The sequence below is a fragment of the Salminus brasiliensis genome, chromosome 20 (genome assembly GCF_030463535.1).
Source record: "Salminus brasiliensis chromosome 20, fSalBra1.hap2, whole genome shotgun sequence".
Classification (NCBI taxonomy): Eukaryota; Metazoa; Chordata; class Actinopteri; order Characiformes; family Bryconidae; genus Salminus; species Salminus brasiliensis.
Genome location: NC_132897.1, coordinates 30,667,742 through 30,688,128, shown reverse-complemented (window position 1 = coordinate 30,688,128; position 20,387 = coordinate 30,667,742). Strand labels below are relative to the sequence as shown.

Here is a 20,387-nt window from a genome sequence, read left to right as displayed (position 1 = left end):
CACTTCGGCCGTTAACCAAAAACGTATCTTAAAACTCAAAAAAATCAAAGACCAAAGTAAAACAGAGAGTCTCGGACATCAGACCGTATATCGTGGTGTACATGGTAAAAATTAATACAGTAAACACTGGAAGTTAAATACACTGCTTGTTACCACTTAGCAGAGGCATGCAACTCCTCAGATGCCTGTTTCAGCAATTCTGACTAGCAACGTTTCTCTAGAAGGGAGCCTGGCCTGGCCTTTCCTAGTCTTACAGTATTATGAACCAAATAAACTAACTACGTTGCCTGACTGTCAAAAAAAAAGTGTGTGATGATTATTAACAAATTTCCTGGGTATTAATAGAGCAGTGGCTCATATTTCTATCATACTGTCTTCTGTGCACGCGCTTTCGTGGCTTAACGATTCCGTTGTTCTTGTGAATCGGTTCGACCAGCCTGTTCAGAAGCACCCATTCAAAAGAACTGACTCGTTCACGACTCGTTTGTACAACGCCGCCTCCCCCCGCCCGTCCTCTGCTGTGTGCTCGCATTGTGTCTAAACAGGCAAGCCGGCGAAGCTGAAAAGATATTTCACCAACAGCCGTAATGTCGGGCAGGTCGGTACGCGCGGAGACCCGGAGCAGGGCGAAAGATGACATCAAGCGGGTTATGGCCGCCATTGAAAAAGTACGAAAATGGTAAGAGCGAGCGAACGTGGGCGCTAACGAACAGGGAAAAAAAGACCAAGCTCGTAGAGAGAGAGAGAGAGGGGGGAGGGAGGAGAAGACGACGAGAAACAATGAAATGAAACGAAAGAGTGGCTTTTTTGGTCGAGTTCAGTTCCACTCCGGTTAGGCAGCCGCCTCGGAGGTGTGCTCCCCGCTTCCCCGCGCGGTTACCGACGCTGGCGACGGCTTTCGGACCGGTTTGCTCGGCCAGAGGGAACGTTTTCTTTCTATTAAATTTTAATGTGGGCTTGAACCTAGAAGCCATTTCGCTGCAGTCACATGAAGCCTGTCTGTAATGCCGGCTGAGCCCAGCAGCTCGGAGGCTCGGCGTTGGAAACGCCGTTATCCGCCCGGTGACTGACTTCAGCGTCCGGCGACGGCGCTCCAGAGCGGGAGTAGTTTTTAACGGGTTCCCGGGGTTTAAAAGCCGGAGTTGAGCTGCAGGCGGAGGAGAAAGCGGTCGAGGGGGAGGGGGAGTTCAGACACGCATTGAACACAACACACAGCACATTGCGGCTAACGCTCCTCCACTCAGCCCCACACAACCCATTCAGCTCAGAAACGCTCAGTTTGGGAAAAAGAAACTTTTGAGGATTTGTATTAAAACTTTACGGACGCGGAAAAAACCGGATCATTTTCTGGCGTTTACGACCAGGCCGTTCAGAAATGAGTGGAAACAAAATGAAAGCTGCCATAGTTTTTTATTTCTAGACTTTTTTTTTTTTATTTCGAGATTTTTATAATAATGATGATGATGATGATGATGATAATAAATCTGACCCTGTATTAGCTTCGGGATTTGACATTATTTTAGAGAAGTAGCCCCGGCTGTTCTTAAACACTTAGCTAATCTTCCTCTCGAGTTTGGCCTGTTTGGTGTGCGAGAGAGAGTCACACGGTTTAAAAGATGTATTAAATATTTATTTGTTTCAGAACAAAGTTAGCACTGAAGGACACAACCTTTTAATAAAAAAAAAACACCATAGAGATACGTTTTTGAGAAAAACTGGCGTTTTCATGTGACTGGGCTGGGTAGGAAAGTTTTCTATGTAATGTATAATGTAAGGTTGGGCGATATGGTGGAAGATGTATCGGCATCATTTTAACGAAGCACGATAATTAGCATGATCGGTTAAGACTATATATTTTTTTTGTTTTGCTAGCTATATAAATCCTATATATAAGTCCCATCCTTACGGTTATTTAGTTAGTTAGTTAGTTTTATTCAAGAGTTTTACACTCCACCCAATCAAACAGGGCTAATTACGCCCTTTGTAGTGAGACATGCTGATCAGTCTTCTTTCAGCACTGGTGAGATCCCTGATATCAAAAATATTGATATTGCCCACCTCCAGTATAGAGTGTGTGTGTGATATAGTTGTTTGTTTACTCTTACTTGGCTTACAGTGAAAATCTGTTTACAGACGATATGTTCATATTTTGCAGGATGATACAGTAGTATCTCAATAATGTGGGATGTTGATGTTTGTTGTGTCCCAGTGTAGGGTGATGCCTAGCACCAAATAAACTAGAGTGTTTTATGAAAGCAGTAATTTAGTAGACTTAATATTCACAGTCAGTATCTATTTTTCATTTTGTTTTAAGGGCTGTAGTTATGTTTAGTTTAATTAGTTTTCCTTCCAGAGTTATGGTTATGTATTGGTAATGAGTATTGACAGACATGTACATTAAAATGTTTGATATTGGCATTGGCCGGCAATTCCCATAAAGGTGCGTTCCATGTTTGAGATATTGGTCCATCTCAAACAGTGGGCATCTTATAAGGTGTCTAGATGTGGATGGGCAAACTGTTGTCACAATTCCGCTGAGGGTTCAGACCGTTAAAACTGTTCATTCGGGACCGATCTATTCCTCAGGGAGAAGAAATGGGTGACAGTTGGCGACACATCTTTGCGAATCTACAAGTGGGTGCCAGTGATGGAACCTAAGTCTGATGATGTAAGTAAGAAATAAAGGAAGCCATTTTTACTTTTTGTTTTTATTTATTTATTTATTTATTTATTTTTCCATACATTATCTACACAAACATAAATCACAGATTGATTACACACCACATCGGCTGTGAAAAATATGCTTTATTTAAAGGTGTTTCATTTGCCTACAATAGCTTTGCAACCTGTGTAGGAGATAATACATTCAGTTTGTTTCCTTTTGCAGAAGAACAAGAACAAGAAGAAAGGCAAGGATGACAAGTATGGCTCTGAAGTCACTACACCAGAGAACAGTTCTTCTCCTGGAATGATGGACATGCATGGTAATGACACAAATGGTCAAATTGTCTTGTCTTATTTGTTTTACAACATGTGGGCGGCTGAATTTGGAGAGACTTTCAGAGTGATAAGGAAATAGATCTCTTGGCCTAAGTTTCAAATTAGTTTTGTTATGTTAAGATGGATTCTTTTACCTTCTCTAACTATAACCAACTGTAGGTCTTAAAAATTGTCTGAATTGACGTCAGTATTCCATGCTTAGTCTACAACTTGTATGCTTAAAAGAAAACTTTAAGGATTTTGGATTTAAGAACTTGAAAGCAAGTATATGAACTAGGGCTATATAAATGCTATACATGTATAGTCCACAAAAAGTCAGATGTATTGTCTGTGAGCACTATGTGTCATTTATGCCTCATTTGTCCAGTCAGAGCGTAGTCTTTTTAACCATTAAAAGGTTGCATGTTTTAAGGTACCATATACATTAAGTTCTGCCTCTGTGGCCCCCATCAATTTCCCAGCCCCTTGTGTTCTTTCGACAAGAAATTATATACACACACACACAGCATTACTGTAAAACTTGCTCTAGTGTTCCTCTGGGAAGTGACTTATTTTGTTACATTGTTAACTGTGTTGCACTTTCTTTCTTTTTTAATTGAATTTGAATTTTTAGTGTCTTGTGGTTGAGATTTGATGTTTGATTGTAAAGCTGTTAATACTAAAGGATTTTATTGCAGAATAGTGCCCTTAAGTGCACACTGTGTTTAAGAAAATACAATATTGCAGTATTAAATATTTAAATAATTGCCATATTTTAAAAATTATTTTGGAGAATTAATTCTTAACACACTTGCATTAGAGTAATCTAACAATTTGATTTTTTTTATTTTTTTTTACATTTAGTAAAACTTTTAAAATGAAAGCTGTGTAATGAGGTGCTTTAGGTTTGAAACGCATTTGTTTATTTATTTATTTTTGGATAGTTTTCCTTTAATATGAAGGTACTCTAAGCTTTAGTTTTCTTTACTGTGGCTCAAATCAAGACTGTTTATTGCCCAGGTGCAGGATTATAGACCTTTTGTGACAGTAATGCGTAGCTTAACTAGCTGCTTCCACTCCTGTATTTGATTGTATTTATTATTCATTAACATTAGCCAGCCTGTGGCTAAATGGCCGTGCCTCACCTCTCTATGGCAAACTAGTTCTGTCCAAATGGTACTGTACTGTGAAGTACAATTGAGGTATGCCTACACACAAGCAGCTTTTGGTTATCAGAACCTTTTTTTTCTGTCTGACCACTTGAGGGAGCTGACAAGCAAGGAAATATGCAGGCTTGAGCTCATCTCTACAGTGTTTGCCATAATCATGATTTTGTTCTAGCCTGTATGAGTAAAAGCCATCTTGTCAGTGATGTATTTAACTTGCGGTTTTTTTTCCTCTTTCACAGATGATAACAGTAACCAGAGTTCCATCGCTGACTCTTCCCCTTTAAAGCAAGAGACCAGTAACAATACAAGCCCCACCCCTGAGCCAATGGCAGCGTCTCAGAGCGACAGCAACGAAACCAAGAGTGACCAGTTCCCTAGCAAACAGTCTTTGTCTGGACAGGACAGCAAGACTGGTGAGTTGAATAGACTGGGTTCTTTTCATCTTAAAGCAGTCTTTTAAAACCATGTATCCCCTTTACCCCAAATGTCCCATCAGCCAAGACAGTTTTACTATCTGAAGTTTACTTCTCTGCTTATGCACTACAGCTTTGCGGCTGTTGTAGCCAGAAGGTAATGGAAGCTTATAGCTACCAGGCGAGAACTACAACTGCACGCCTAAAGCATTACACACTTGAGTTCAACAGCAAACCAAACGGACTTGTGGATTATGACACGTGACATAAGTACAGACAAAATGTAATCTTCAGTGTGCAGTGTCAGAAACCACATAAGTTTGATTACCTAAATCAGGGCAGTTTGATGCAGATGTGATTATTAAGCTGTGTAGTCTATACTTGGACTGCCAAATAAATATATATATATATATAATATAATATAATTTTTTGTTTTTACATTTGTAGAGGTACTGAATTTTTTATTTATGGCCTGGAGTGTAATGTCAAATGTGTGAAGGCAATTCAAGCAGTGTTTTAATTAAATTAATCCTTTTACTAGGACAAAATCACTCCTCATCAGAGTCAACAACAGCCAAGAGGGACGGCAAATCACAGGGAGAACAAGAACTCTTCACAGACTCCTCCAAAGCTGCTCAGGTAACTCATAGGGATAAATCCAGTTGCCTGTCCTGTTACTAGTCATTGATCTTTCAATGATTTTAAACCGTTACTATATACATGTCTTTATTTTGGATTTGGTCTGTTTCACTGTATCATTCCTGATTTGTTGTCCCATTGTTTCTGTCTGGCAGGACTTGGAAGATGGTGCTCCTCCTAGCAAGAAAGGCAAAATAGACTCTTCCTCTGAAGAAAACTAACTATGTCTTTTGCCAACTGTTACACTCTAGTGATCTCCCTTTCCTCTCCCTGTATACCTTTTGAGTAATTTCACTCCAAGCGCTAAGTTGTACATCTTTCTGTTCATCTGCTGCCTTTTCTCCCTCTAAAACACAGTCACTCTGCAGTACGGATAGGGGCCAAATGTGGAGATTGTTTGGCCTCATTCTGCTTGGTGTGGGAGGGGGTGGGAGTGCAGAATCAAGCTGTGAGATTTTGAGGACAGGGATTAACATTGCACTGATGCTAGAACAGTTTGCCCTGTCCTAACATCTCCTCCTGCTGTTTTCTGTGGAAAGCCATTTTGGATTTTAATGCATACAATTTTAAAAACCTATTTAAAAAGAAAAATAATAATAAGGGTGAAACGTGATTGGGACTAGTTTAAACAAACTTTCAGTTTTTTCCAGTTGAACTGTAGCTATTTGGTTCATACGTTATTTTAACCCATTAACGTAAATGGACCTCTGAAGTAGTATGGTGTCATGTTAGGACGTTTGGCACTAAGCTGGATTTTTGTACAAGGACAAATGAATGGATTTTCTGATTAACAAGGCTGGGAACAGTCTAAATGTGGGAGGGGGGAGGGGGGCACTCACATGCAAATAGCAAGTGAACATTGCACATTGAGAGAACGTCGCATAAAAGTTAGTCGACTACTAAACTTAAACACTACTAAATAACAACTACTCAAACTGTATTCCGCTACTGCCACAACAACCAAACCACCTTGCTGATTTGTTGAGAATGGCAGTTTAGTGGTGTTTAATTGCTGTGTGGCGTTAGCTTGCATGTAACTATCCAGTGGCGTTTGGTTGATCACGACGGCCTCTTTAAATCCCGTTTATTCTCCTCAGAGATATCCAGCCTAGATCCAGGGTTCTCAATATAGGCATGAGGAAACGGCTTTAGCGATCCACTGGGAAAAGCCTTAATGTTTCTTAATTACTAAATTAATAACAAAAAATGAAATGAAATCTGTTTGTATTTACATTACATTAGTTTTGTGCTAGTGTTAATATTTTACTAGTTAAAAACTGAATGTGATCTAAAGGAAGTTTGGATTAAAATCTAAAATGGCCCACCATAGCTCCCTGTGTTTAGAAGGATCGTGTCGGGGTCCCCTCCCACAGTGGCACGTGACTGCCATAGACAGAACCCATTTCATTTCATGTAGTCATCACCGCTATCGACTGCCACTTGCTGTTTGAAAGCAACCAACATGTATTTTTTTTTTTGTCTTCGCTCAGGAGGGTCAACACACTGTTAGTCGCGCTGAAAAAGAACGGTTCTGCTGCTGTAGTTCGAAGAGGTGTTTAGTTTTCTTGTTTCTGTAAGAAGTTTCAGCTAGACTAGTTAAAACAGACGATAAGGTCACGTGAGTGAGTAAGTGAGTGGCACTAGGTTCAAAGCTGTCCGTGCGCTCGGCTCGGACACGTCCTACTGTGAAGACTGTAAGTTAGTGAGTTAGCTTGTAGCATACGTCCTGCTTTGGCTGTGTGCCTTGAGTTACTGAAATGAAATAAGCTTATTTTAGTTCATGTTCACGCGTTTGTGTTTCTCACACTATCGTTTCTGTCGCTGCGGCACTCTTTCCATACACCCACTAACGTGCAGTTTAAACTGTGACGCTAAATATGGAGTTACAAAACGAAGCGTTGAAATGCAGGTCACCATTTCAACAGCACTACAACCTCCCAAAAGCCCACAAAGCTCAACTTGATGTTAATTCTGACCGTTGTTACCCATCTGATTCATTAAGTATTTTGTCTTGCTTTCTCTGGCAAGCGTCTGCCGTCATGACTAGGCTTGTGTAGCTGTCCAAAGGGGAAAACTAAGTGATTTTCATTAGACTATAACAGGCAGGTTATGGATAGACAGCTGTGCAAATACCTCATACTCAGTCCAGCAGTGCTGGCGTATAAACACTAAGTATGACTTTTAGAGGAAAAAAAAATCACTCGGATTATGTCTGCTTGCAAAAATATGTATATATTTATACAATAACATTTTCGTTATTACACTTTTTGGTTTTTTGCCACAGTTTTTCGCCAAAATATTGCCTTCTCGAGTTCAATCTTTGAACCTTTTAGCGAAAATGTACTCATTGGGACCATATTGTTTTGATTTTTCACTCTGCATTAGAAATGTGTACAGAAGTATGGTTGTTTCATTTATTTATTCCACATGTAGTTTTTGGTTTTATAAAAAAAATAAATACGTATCCTTTGATTAACCTTGATTTTCTTTTTTTGCTATCACTAGTAAGTGAATTAGTACTATCACAAGCCTGTTCGTGAGTACAGTTTGGTGTAGTTTAGGGAGCTTGGGTCCCTTTTAATAAGCAGGCTGGTTTGCCAACACATGCTTCCTATGTGGGATTTCTGCAGCCACAGGACCTGCAGGTCCTACACCAAACGCTAGGTGGAAACACATTTGCATGTTTTATTTCAGATCCAAAATAAGTAGAACTAAATTTTGACATTTTTACAACTAATATTTACACACCAGTATTTTATCACATGAACAAAAGAACATGCAGACACTGCTCATCATATTGGATTAAGTTTTAAATGATGTTAAAGTGCTTTTGCTGACTACACAACTGCACCAACTTCTAGGGCACAGCACATCAAGTTTAAATGCCTTCAGTTTAACAAGTATTTCACAGGAAATACAGCCAATATTTTGAAACTTCTACATAATTCACTAATTAGGATGTAAACAAAGTGACCAATCAGAGCAGCTAGGTTTTGGAAGGCTCTAGACAATTTTAGTGGTGGTGAGTGAAACGTGTCATCGAAAGAGTTTAATGCTTTTACAATCATCATCACAGTCATAAGTCATAGCCTAAAATGTTTTATATTTTGTAATCGTATATTTTCATGGCGGAGGGGGACATGCAAGGCTTTGTAAGACAAAAATACTTACCACTATTTTACGCTGAAATTTACATATAAAATGTATGTGTAGCTTTACTGGTGGTTTTGGACATTAAATAGAATGGCTATATTAGTGGTGTAGCCATCATCACCACTGTAAAGAAATCCAGTGTTATTCTCTACAATGAACCATTATTTTCACACCAAACCCAGTCTAACCGGCCTTGTTTACATCTCAATGACAGAATAAGAGAGTTTATTTTATAATGCACATCTCACTAATTATCAGTGTGATACCCAACTAAACAAAACTGACATGGCATTGGATGCAGTGTTGTAGATGAATGAATATAAATCTGATCCAAAGCTTTTTTTTTTTTTCTTTCAAGCAACAAGATCACTTCTTCACACCATTCTTAATGATGTGCCTGAAGGTGAGGTTGATGCGTGGCGTTTTCACCTTCTTCCTGATGGGGAGGCTATGATACCAGTACGTGTTAGTGGGAGAGTTCATCAGTAGCAGACTTCCGTGAGCCAGCTCTAGCTTCACAGGCTTGATCTGGCGTTTGTCTGGCCCACCACGGGCATCTTTGTGTCGAAAGATGAAGTCACGAGCGGCTCCCACAGACACGGAGGCAATTGGACACGTGGGGTCTAACTCCCGCTCATCGTCCCTGTGTTCTCCTATATGATCATGGCCATCCTTATACCTGAACAACAAGAACCAGAGGCATTACAGGAGGAAAGCATTCACAGAGAAATTAGAAAGACGCCAGCAGTGGCAGCATCAAACAAAGAGTTTATAGTCTCTAAAAATAAACTTGCATACAAATATTTTGCCTGAAACATTTTTGCCTTTTTGAAATATTTTCTTCAGTTTCTCCCCAATATGGCAATTTCCCTTCTCATCCACCCCCCATTAACTAGGACTCAATGCTACTAGTGCTGGGAGGCCTAGCTTTTTGTTTCTTCACTGGACAGCTTGAATGTGCTCTATGACCAAAGGCTATGGTATCACTGCGGATTCAAACCTTCACATTTCCAATGATACGCTGTTGTGCCCAGCCTCCATTCACGGTGGAGTGGTACATGCAGGGTAATATATGGTCAGATAGTCCCCCAAAGACTCCCTATTTAGCCCCTGTATAAAACTCAGAAAACACTGGTTTACATTTACATTTATAAATGTGTGTTTTATGTTTTTTCCATATATCCTATAGGATATATAGAACTATATGATATGTTCTATCACCCAAGCCAAATAATGTTTAGGAACCTTTATTTTTTAAACTATATGATGGACATGTGATTCCTCCACAGTTCCCTACAGAAGAAACCCTGCAGTTTCCTAATGGGACTTTTAACAGTGTTTAATGGTTATATAATGGAAAACTACACACACTTTTTCCCCCAAATTCAGTATACATGCCACATTTCAAAGTGCTGGTACGATTTCATATGGAAACATCAGTGGAAATGTTAGCATAGCGGATAAGTTCGATGCAATTCCAGTACAGAATATTAACGTTGAAGTGCACTGAGATTTAAAACAGTACAAATTGCTTGATTGCTGGCTATTGTATAATGTGTATCATTATAGCCATACTATAATACATCACCTGTTTATTAGAACAAAGTTGAAGGTCTGCCCTGTCGCGTTAGTGACAACGTCACGGATATACTCCAGGGTAGGCGTCCAGTGTCTGGCCAGAAGATGTACTCCAGAGAAAGAATACATCAGCCCTTCATCCCCGTATGTTGCCTGTTGCCTGGGAACACTGTACAACTTCCCATACACCTGCACCTTAGCTTTGTCCCCTTCAAGCAGAAACAAAACATCCACAGTAAAAAACAAAATGTCTGTGGTGGTTGTTATACACATTTTGAGAAACAATGGCAACAGTATAATGACCATTTTAAAGCAACAGTAAGGCGTAATAGAAGCTTATGTATTTTTACCCAGTTGTTTTTCCAAATTAGTCCACTTGACCAATTCCATGCACAATCTAGTACTACCCCATCAAACATAAAGGCAAGTAGCTGGTAGGGTGAAGGCCAACACATGCTTCCTCTGATATGGGTACAGTGTCATAAATCTTTGAAGTCGTCCATCATTTTGTGGTTAACCCATTTCATAAACTCTCATATGAAATAGCAAAAATGAATGGGATTTGAAAAATGGCTGCCAACACTGTTGTATGTGATGCTGCCTTCCAGTCCACCCGTGAAGTTCGTACTTACGACTTTAGAGCTTGTAAGTATGACATGTTTGCTGTTCAAGTGGTTTTGGATGTTAAAATACAGATGTCAGCGTTTTGCTGTTGACACGCCCCAAACTCGGAAAGTTGGGGCTCATTGAAAAATCCAGGTTTCCCACTTGTTTGTGGTGGCATTCATGTGCACTTTTCATAAATACAATATTTCCAACATGAACTAAAGGCAGCATGAACAAAAATAAATCAAACTCTTTTGTCCTGTGAATGTTTTTCTCCTGAATGTCCCCCAATCTTTGGAAATAAATTGTTAGAATCAGAATTTGAATATTGCTACATGCAACACTCATGTGCACTAAAGTGTTTTTGCACAAAAGTCTTGGGTTTATTTTGGCTTACTTTTTTTGTTTGTTTAAATCTCAATATTTATTTTTGTGATACACAGAACTACCTTAGATCCAGGTATTCTACCAACACAGAGACAGCAAGGCCAGTTTTGCTCTTTTCCGGCCCTGGACAGATGTGGCACTGGGGCAAACACAAAGCCCCTAAAATACACAGCAGCACACATTTGAAGTTTTCAAACCTGTAAAGTACTCCACCTCCAACTCTAGCTGGTTGAAAAGCCTGTCTGCTTCCTGTTTGGAGAACAGCAAGCCATAATCACAGTCCAGACCCTCTGCTTCAATCTTTTGCCAAGGAATGGGATGAGTGAATTCCCCCTCTACATCATCATCATCATCTTCTTCCAGTACAGTCTCACATGTTTCCTTTGTATGTAGTATTACCAGGTCATCGGTTTCAGTTCTATGTTCTTCCATACATGTAGCTATTTGTCCGTTCATTCTGGCACCTGCGGAAGTGAAAACAAACATCATAATATGTTATGCAACTGTGATCGCAAAGTCATGCGTAGTGTGGCGCAATCATGCAGGCTTTACGTCTTCTTTTTTAAGCAGTTCCTGTCAGTAGTTCTACATGAACAGTTTTGTTTACTTTTTTTCTGTTTGCAGCACTGAGCAAGCACATTTACAATTAATGCAAACAAAACAAAACAAACAAACAAATAAACAATGAGCAAAGTATGAGAATTAGGTGAGCGATATATTTAACCAGTGAGTACTTCCAGAACGAGTTGAAGGCAGCATGAATAAAAGTATGGCACATAAAACATATGTACATTGTATATGCACAGTAAACACCCTGTCTTTATATAGGCTGTCTTTATATAGGTATTCTTTTCTATTTATTTCCTTGACTGCTTGTCTACAAAAGGCAAAGGTAGGTGGAGTTGCCTAAGACCCAACGTGAGCATTACATCAAAGAAAAAAAATTATAAGAGGTCGCTATCATAAGTAAATCAATTCAAGTAGAATTGTTAGTGTCACAGTCATATATATCATGGACATGGTCAGGACACCAGCCAACTACATGTTTCAAAAAGGTAGAGTTATTAATTTTATTTTGTATTGGCACTGCTAGTTTTTTGTCATTTGCTTCAGAATTCAAATGAAATAATGTGCCAAGTATTGTGATGTAGATGGAAATTTTCATTAGCTTTTTTTTTAAAGAAATTTCAGAATCCTATATTTGAGTTTTTTTTTTTATTATTATTTTTACTAAAAACCTAGCTGTCTTCGTTCACTATTTTTAGGCTAAAATGTATATACACATTTAATACAAAAGTATTACAGAGTTCCATGAGCCAGTCATCTTATATCCTCTTATTGTATTACCACATATATGTTGAGTTGGGCAGTTCCTCACAGCAGCTCGTGTTTCCATTGGTTCTTTAGTTGAATTTGGCGGGAGTTTAGGGAACCAAAGTCCAGAGTCTGAACTCTGTAGTTGCCGCTTGTCAGTTCATCCTGTGTGGAGTTTTAGATTCAGTTAATGATCAGAATGATTGGCCAGAAAAGCATTAAGGCTTTTTTCTCCCCGGCGAGCAAAAAAAGGATCCTTGAGGAGCAAACTAGAAGCGAGGACGAGTGTGATGAAGTGAGTAAATAACGTTAGTGAATTAGTGAGCTAGCAAGCTAGCTAACTAACTAATAGAGAAGCAGCCGAGCCACAGGTATCCTCCCGTTAGCGTGTTAGCTAGCTAATTCAAACGCTAAAAAGTTTTGGAAACTGAGCGAGCTGCCTTATGGCATGTTTCATTGGCGGTTGTGACTTTCTGATATCATTTAAGAGCGGCTACTTCATTTATTAGAGTCATTTCATTGATTGCCTAAAAATGAACCTTCCATTCTCCCGCGAAATCCACAGTGCCCCGGATGTAAACAAAGCCAACGTCACTCGCAAAAGAGACGCACGCTGAGCGAACAACAGTTAGAAGATTGTTTTTTTTTGTTTGTTTTTTTACTAATCAGAATTGTCAGAAAATAACTTGCGTGTATGTTATAACAGCTCAGGCTAAAAAACTCATTGATTTGTTTGTGCAAAAATGCCGAGCGGAGAAGACGGTTAGGTGAAGTTCGTCATGGCTGTGGGTCTGTTCTCTAACCTTAGTATTAGACAACTGCTTATCTTGTCTTCGAGCGTGCTTCGGCTCTCGCGGCCCTGGAGCTCCACTAAGTACACTGAGATTTCGTCGCAGGCGAGGAAGCGCTTGAAGGCGGGGGGCGGAGACGCTGCTCCAACGGCGGACTCGACCAACCTGAGTTTGAGCCTCAGTCCCGAGCAGCTCGACAGGATGGCCAGGAACAAGAAGGCGGCGCTGGAGAGGCTCGCCGCCCGCTCCATTCCTGACGGCTTTGGGGAAACCTGGCAGAGAGCGCTGAACGCCGAGTTTGGAAAGCCGTATTTTAAACAGGTACAGGAGTTCATGACACACACTGTGTGTGAAAACTTGCTTTCAAATGAACTTGGCCTCGATCTTAAAATGCAGCAAGGGTTTAGTCCCTGATTGGCATCTGGCACCAGGAAGTGGCATCCACTGGCACGTGCCACGTCCCGAATGGCACCTGCCACTGATGCTTGTTAACATCTGGCACTAGCTACTAATGCTACTGGCTGGTGCCACCTGCTTTCCGCACCTGCCATTCGGAAACTGGTACGTGCCACTTAAGAAAGACACTTGCCAACAACTCCTGTGTGGAAACCAGTGGCTTGTTCTAGACTTGCACAGGTTAACAGGATATTATGGATGTATTTGTGCTACTTGTTGGCTGAATGGGAACGATTGCAGTAATGGTAAAGTGTCTGCATGTTTATGAAACACACATGTCCTTGTTTTTATTTATTCATTGTACTTGGGCTAATCAATTAAACCATTGGGACCTGCCGTTCAGTAGGGGCAATATCTAACTCCAGTGGCACCGGCCATTTAGACCACTGGCACCTGCTGGAAAGTAAACGCAATAGCTAACTCCAGGACCCCTGAGGCAGGTATTATTTGGGTGGTGGGTCATTCTTAGCACTGCAATGATACTGACATGGCGGTGCTTTGTGTTAGTGTGTGTTGCACTGGTGGCACAAGTAGGTCAAACACAGCAGAGCTGAAATGATTAAACACTGTGCAATTTCACTGTCCACTCAGACACTCCTACCTAGTTGTCAGAGACACTCCTAGCTTGTATATCAGAGACAGAAGCTCATCTGTTGTTGCACAGTTCGTGTTGGTTATCCTCTAGTCTCACAGCATACTGTTGGCTGGATATTTGTTTACTCACAGAAGTTGTTGGCAAGTGTCTTTCCTAAATGGCATGTACCAGTTTCTGAATGACAGGTGCCATTTGTTAACAAGCATCAGTGGCCGGTGCTATTCGTGAAGTGGCACGTGCCAGTGGATGTCATTTCCGTACGGCACAGTGGCAACTTATTTTTGCTAGATACCAACTAACTGAATGAACTCCCTCTCCTAAAATGGTGCATCAGTGGTTCCTTTAGCCTGTACACAATTTAAGGTGGGGGATTTTAAGGATGCACAATGATATTGTAGCCATACCAGTGTGAGCTGTCTAAAAAACATATGTAGCTGAAATTCTAAGCAATATGTTTTTATTTAATTTTGCTTACGTTACAATGATTCCAAGATGAAGAGGATGATGTGCAGTGGGATAATGATCCTGAAGCAACCAAAATTAAAATCCACAATGGACTTCCTCGAGAGGCACAAGCTAGTTTTGCTATGGCCCTCATAGTCCCTGATGTGAACATCATTAAAATCTGTTGGATAAACCTCAAAAGAGCAGTGCAGCTCTTCTCAAGAATCACTCAAAACTAGAAGCCATTTGTGAGTGAAAATCCCCAAACCATAACTAAAGGACAAGACAAGAAAATAACCATATTCACCATTTGTGTTGGATACAGATGGGATTTGACCTCTGCCTTTAAACCATCCATGCAATGAACCCTACATTAGCACCTGGTCCGAATTTAAAACTGCACATACTGTGATACTGTCCAGTAAGTAACTTAACTCCAAAAAGGCATAAAGTTAAACATTCTTTTCAACAGTATTTTTTTTATTTTGTAGAACATACCATCTTCTTTTAGAGCTAAAGATGAAGAGGATGATGTATACAGCAAAAATTCTAAACATGCCTTACAATTTGACATGGACTACCTCAAGAGGTGCAGGCTGAAAGTTTTGTCATGACCCTCACATTCCCCCAACTTAAACATTATTGAAAATCTCTGGCAAGACTTCAAAAGGGCAGTGTAGTACAGAGGCTCAAGAATCTCGCACAACTAGAAGCCTTTTGCAAAAAGGTGAAAATTGGGCCACGTTCACCTGGCATTAACATGCGACCTAGGGTGAGTCATGAGTGACCAGCTCAAAATACAGGTATGAATGGGGTGCAATGCATCTTGATGCATCTACACAAGTTAGCTGAGGAGGCTACAATAACAGACTAACTAATGGATAAAAATGACACTCATGGCTGGTATAAATAATACTAATATTGGTTTATTAACTTGCACCATGCCCCTCCTGTAGCAGAAACTGTATGAGAAATCCAATCACAAACGGCCACAGGAGATGCATTTAAAATGCCAGGTGTGAACGACTGAGTTTTGGAAATCCGCTTGTGATCGGATCGAGACCCTTGTTAATGTTAAATATTTGATCATGTGGGTACCTAAACTTATGATTTAAGCCCTTTTTAAAAATGATTTTAAAATTGTAAAAGAAGGAAATGAATACATCCTTCTTAAAATAATACAGAAATCACATGATATATTTTCTGTGTGTTTCCTCAACAGTTAATGAACTTTATTGCTAATGAGAGGCAGAGACACACAGTCTATCCACCCCCTGACCAAGTGTTCACCTGGACGCAAATGTGTAAGATTGAAGATGTAAGTTTTACTATGCCAAGTAGTCTTTATTTCTGTATTAGAAACACACACAGAATGATCTTAAATGAAGGAAATGAGTCTTCTGCATTGTTAAACTGTGACCGTCCATATACTGGAGGACAGTCACCCACTAATGAGATGTTTTTGGCTTTGCCAGGTAAAGGTTGTAGTTCTCGGCCAAGATCCCTATCATGGACCTAAACAGGCGCACGGCCTGTGCTTCAGTGTGCAAAGGCCTGTTCCACCACCTCCAAGGTAATTCTGATCATCTAACATTGGTCTTGACGTTTTATTCTTTTTTTTTTTTTTTTTTTTTTGCATCATATGAATTAGTTTTTAAATGATTAATAGATTCTTTAAAAAATAATAGATTAATATATCTTTAAAGGCCTATAATCTGTTAGCAGAACTAGCAGTAAGCAGTATTTCTAGTTTACTTGTTTTCAGGTGAAATGTTCATCAGAAAGTGGTGCTGTTTTGTATGCAAATAGCTTTTACATTAGTATTAGCAAAGGCAAAGCACAGCAGGTGGTACCTGCTCAAAGGAGAGTCCTACTAGGGCTATAGCAAAGCTAAGGTATTGTGACACAGCCAACAACATCTGCATCACCAGATGGAATCTTTGTAGACTGTTGCCTTGTCACTATTCCTGAACCAGATCCCTACAAATGATTTGTGTTAGAAATGAGGCTGAAAATGATAGCACTTTCATCCATGTCATTGCAGAGAATCATACTACAAAGGAGGTGTATGATAACTTGGGGCACATTGCTTTCAGCAAAGGGGTGGAGACAAACCCTGTGAAAATCAGTGTTCTACGGACCTGGCCGCGACCCCAAACTCTCAGTGAACTGAAGTCCTTTCTGGGCTTTGCAGGATATTAGCATCGTTTTGTGAAAGACTATTCTATAGTCAAACCCTTGAATGAACTCCCCAAGGGCTGTCCACCTTATAAGAAGGACAGAGAAGTATTCAGCCGTATTCTATCCCTGATGTTGTCCAATGTAGAAAAAATTCAGGAGTACTCCTTGACGTAATATTTTAAGGTTGGCCAAACTTAATGATGCTGGCTATCGCTGGCTGGCTGCTCTTTTGAAGTGTATGAATTCCAAGCAAACCACCCACTGGAACTCCAGTCACTGTTGGTGATTGCTCACCCACCTGGCTGCTCTGCTCCTCAAACCTTCGTAGATGTTAGTGTATCTCTCTTTTGATAATTACTGGCCCAGAATGGGGGCACTACACTACCCATTATTGATGGCGTGTATTCATATGTATTTTCTTTATATTGCCTAATATTTGGTCAAAGTTCTTTTCTGTCTTTATTTTTCCCCGCAATTAGCCATAAAAATTTGTTCATAGTGGAATATCAAAATGATTAGTACTGCTGTACGCTCCTATAGCTACTGGCATACTATTCCTACTGTAGGGATAGAAATTCCTTCTGCAACCCTTTATTACTTACAAAGATGTGTATAATGTATTTTCATTTGTACAGTTTGGTGAATATGTATAAAGAACTAGAGGCAGACATTGAGGGCTTTCAGCATCCTGGTCATGGCGATCTGACTGGATGGGCAAAGCAAGGTAGGTTTTAAGTAAATCTGACCAACTGTACAACGCTACTAGTCTGAATGATTCCTTAAAACAGTCTTTTTTATGACTTGTAGGTGTTTTGTTGCTGAACGCGGTGTTAACTGTCCGGGCACATCAAGCCAACTCTCACAAAGACCAAGGGTGGGAGACGCTGACAGACTCTGTTGTACACTGGCTTAGTACGAACATGGAAGGTGTGGTCTTCATGCTGTGGGGCGCCTATGCTCAGAAGAAGGGAGCCACAATTGATAGAGTATGTTTAAGAGATGATTTGAGTATTCAGTTTTGGAGAGGTTGGGGATCGTTTTTCATTTTTATTTCTTTTATCAATGCATTTCAAAGAGTAATCAAAAAGCCTGTGTAATTGACCATTATCATTAGCATACAGGCTTCTGTTTAGTTTTCATCTGAAATTCTCAAATGTTTTGAGAATCAAAAACAAAATTTGTAACCAGAAAACAAATGAGACAACTGATGTTTAGTTATACTTGTTTTTGTTTGTAAACATGTTTTTATTTAACACATTTTATTTTGATACCATACCACAATCCAAATGTACCTAATGTAACCGCTTTGGGCGCTACAAATCGCAACTGTCCTAACAATCAACAAATACCCAAGGATGATGATGTGGCAGTCACATAATACTTACTATTATAATCTCTCAGTATTTAGTCTACATCACCCAGTGTTCATCAAAAGTGTTGCAGGAGGTGAGTCCTCCATGGTTGTATCTCACTATTTACTATTAATTTTTCTTTTGTGAAGTAATTAGGTAACCTAATTACATATTAAAAATATGAACAAAGAAGCATTTAAAAGGACTTTTACAACAAGTGGAATAGTATAGACATTATTCTTTGTTTTACTGTAGGGAAGACCAGTAACTGGATAGAAATTACTCATTATTGTGCAAACTGTCTACTAACGTTTGATATTTGCAGTGTTGCTTTGTAATATTGGCTTTTGTGGTCTTGCAGAAACGACACCACGTCCTCCAGGCTGTTCACCCCTCCCCACTTTCTGCACACCGTGGCTTCTTTGGGTGTAAGCATTTCTCAAAGACCAATGAGCTACTGAAGAAAGCAGGAAAGAAACCAATAGACTGGAAAGCACTGTGAGTCAAGTATACATGGACGGCTAAGCTGGTTTGTATAATAGTCCTACAGTTTACAATAAGCTCACGTGTTCGTTCTGATGGCTTGTGTGGTCATCAGTGGTTTTACACTATTCTTTTGGTGACCAAACACTGGATATTTTTTCTCCAGATGAACTTTTGTTGTACTTTTCCTTTTCCTTTGAATGAGTCAAACTATTTCTGTGTCTTTTTGCTTTCCTGAGCAAATTATCTGATATTTCTACATGTTACAGCAATCTCTAAAGTAAACAAGGGTGAGTTTTATTGCCTCTGTCAAGTAACTTTCATACGTATGCACTTTTTTTTTTTTACTACTTTGTGTTTAAAGGGGACATTTCTATTAATAAATATGTTGAATTTTATATTCTGCTGATTGTAGTTACTTCGCTTTTGGATCAGGTATTGAAATTTCTCTAGATTAAAAGGCAGGGTGTGTTTGGTTTTGGGCTTGATGAAACTGAATAATACTAAAGCATTTAGACATGGCTGTATCTGACATCCCAGGGTGAAAGTTACATAGAAAAAGCTTAGTGTCTCTTTAAATATGCAACCTGTAAAGTAATCTGCACTCGTCTTGCGTGCACTAGCTTCAAACAATACATGAACTACACCCATTAAAAAATAAAATCATAAACCAGATATAATCATTAATCTTTTTTAATTACATTTTTTTGAATCATGCACTTCTGACATGTGACAAACAATATTGTACGCATTTAAAGTGATATCTTTTAAGACTTGATACTACTTCATTTTCTTTGCAAACATTGTTCTAGACTTGCTCTTGAGCATATTTTGGCTGGTTGTTGGGCGCAGTTCCTCAGTCCCTATCCACTGTGGTCTTGTGATATGGTGTGGCATGCCAAAAGCAAAAGACAGGCACTGATTGAGAGTTCACAGTGCTGTGTACAAAATGCATAGCCCTAATTCTTATGGAAAGTGAATGTAACCAGAATGGTCATTGTCAGAAAAATGGATAAAAGTGCTTAAGAGCTAGGCTCTCGAGTGGTGCAGCCCTGCCATCAGGAGATTGTAGATTCACAGTGGCTAAGAGTGCCACAGGAGTTAATTGGACTCCCTCTGCCCAGTCACTCAGCACGAGCAGGTGTCTGTTAGCTGATGTAACAAAATCCTCTGTCTCCTTGAAGTACGTTCAACTGTTGCAGTTTGAGAGAAAAAAAATAGTTGGCTGAGTTCATGTGACTTTGAGCCAGCCTGCATCCTTCCTGAAATTCTAGCAGTTTGATAGTCCCAAACTACTGGATGACTAAATTAGAAAAATTGGAAAGGTTCTTGAGTTCTGTAAGGCATTGCTATTGTTAGCAATCAAAACAAACATTTTGACTTATATTAGGTAAGAGGTCAGGAGAGCAACAAAACAAAAACCCGTAGTGAGCAAGCCAAAGGCAAATGGAAAAAAACTCCTTCAGAGCTGGAGGAAGAAACCGTGGGAGGAACCAAGACTGACAAGCTTGTTGGAAAGGGGATGCACTATTCATTTAACATTTTTTTTCCTGAAGCACTGCTAAGTAAAATAGTCATAATTACTGAATAAGCTGATTTGAGATGAGTTAAATTGGGGATATGTTCAACTCTGCAGTGCTATAGAGTCTGGTACAGCTCTTGGAAGGGTTGAATCAGCTTCTTTGACTGCATGATAATATGCAATGCTTTAAGACTTCATTAAGTCACTATGTAAACTACAGCTACATCTGGCCATGTTTAATTGATATTGAAAGTGAAATTGCAATCATTTTTATGCATTCCTGCATAACTAAAGGGTTTACTGGTCATTCTGTTTTGTATCAAAG

The 20,387-nt window shown here is 39.6% G+C and overlaps 3 protein-coding genes across 6 annotated transcripts; 2 read left to right on the top strand and 1 right to left on the bottom strand.

The window, feature by feature from the left end:
• The first annotated feature begins 508 nt into the window (after window positions 1-508).
• bcl7a (BAF chromatin remodeling complex subunit BCL7A) lies at window positions 509-7,676 on the top strand. Its single transcript, XM_072664434.1, has 6 exons — window positions 509-679; window positions 2,587-2,668; window positions 2,888-2,984; window positions 4,388-4,561; window positions 5,103-5,200; window positions 5,356-7,676. Exons 1-6 carry the CDS (start codon window positions 588-590, stop codon window positions 5,419-5,421), a joined length of 609 nt encoding a protein of 202 aa, XP_072520535.1. The 5' UTR covers window positions 509-587; the 3' UTR covers window positions 5,422-7,676.
• alkbh2 (alkB homolog 2, alpha-ketoglutarate dependent dioxygenase) lies at window positions 7,420-13,231 on the bottom strand. 2 transcript variants are annotated; one of them, XM_072664432.1, is made up of 5 exons: window positions 13,042-13,231; window positions 12,272-12,403; window positions 11,122-11,388; window positions 9,942-10,140; window positions 7,420-9,032 (listed from the first exon to the last, which is right to left on the bottom strand). In XM_072664432.1, the coding sequence occupies exons 2-5, from the start codon at window positions 12,318-12,320 to the stop codon at window positions 8,720-8,722; spliced, it is 828 nt and encodes a 275-aa protein (XP_072520533.1). In that variant the 5' UTR covers window positions 12,321-12,403; window positions 13,042-13,231; the 3' UTR covers window positions 7,420-8,719. The 2 variants fall into 2 exon arrangements, with proteins under 2 accessions (XP_072520533.1, XP_072520534.1); XM_072664433.1 differs by lacking the exon at window positions 12,272-12,403.
• On the top strand, window positions 12,377-18,938 carry unga (uracil DNA glycosylase a). Of its 3 annotated transcripts, XM_072664431.1 has the most exons (7): window positions 12,377-12,533; window positions 13,135-13,350; window positions 15,747-15,842; window positions 16,000-16,097; window positions 17,341-17,429; window positions 17,513-17,691; window positions 18,419-18,938. In XM_072664431.1, the coding sequence occupies exons 1-7, from the start codon at window positions 12,429-12,431 to the stop codon at window positions 18,557-18,559; spliced, it is 924 nt and encodes a 307-aa protein (XP_072520532.1). In that variant the 5' UTR covers window positions 12,377-12,428; the 3' UTR covers window positions 18,560-18,938. The 3 variants fall into 3 exon arrangements, 2 of the variants coding, with proteins under 2 accessions (XP_072520532.1, XP_072520531.1); XR_011977953.1 differs by lacking the exon at window positions 12,377-12,533 and having other exon boundaries at window positions 12,846-13,350; window positions 17,513-18,151; window positions 18,419-18,503; XM_072664430.1 differs by lacking the exon at window positions 12,377-12,533 and having other exon boundaries at window positions 12,846-13,350.
• The last annotated feature ends 1,449 nt before the right edge of the window (window positions 18,939-20,387 follow it).

Coding starts and splice junctions, on each gene's coding strand:
- bcl7a (XM_072664434.1), top strand. CDS start 588: ATGTCGGGCAGGTCGGTACGCGCGGAGACCCGGAGCAGGGCGAAAGAT. Junction 2,669..2,887: donor TGGAACCTAAGTCTGATGAT/GTAAGTAAGAAA, acceptor TTCCTTTTGCAG/AAGAACAAGAACAAGAAGAA. Junction 5,201..5,355: donor ACTCCTCCAAAGCTGCTCAG/GTAACTCATAGG, acceptor TCTGTCTGGCAG/GACTTGGAAGATGGTGCTCC.
- alkbh2 (XM_072664432.1), bottom strand. CDS start 12,320: ATGGAAACACGAGCTGCTGTGAGGAACTGCCCAACTCAACATATATGT. Junction 11,389..12,271: donor CCCAACTCAACATATATGTG/GTAATACAATAA, acceptor TCACTTCCGCAG/GTGCCAGAATGAACGGACAA. Junction 9,033..9,941: donor AACTTTGTTCTAATAAACAG/GTGATGTATTAT, acceptor CTTGTTGTTCAG/GTATAAGGATGGCCATGATC.
- unga (XM_072664430.1), top strand. CDS start 13,018: ATGGCTGTGGGTCTGTTCTCTAACCTTAGTATTAGACAACTGCTTATC. Junction 13,351..15,746: donor GAAAGCCGTATTTTAAACAG/GTACAGGAGTTC, acceptor TTTCCTCAACAG/TTAATGAACTTTATTGCTAA. Junction 17,430..17,512: donor GACTGGATGGGCAAAGCAAG/GTAGGTTTTAAG, acceptor TATGACTTGTAG/GTGTTTTGTTGCTGAACGCG.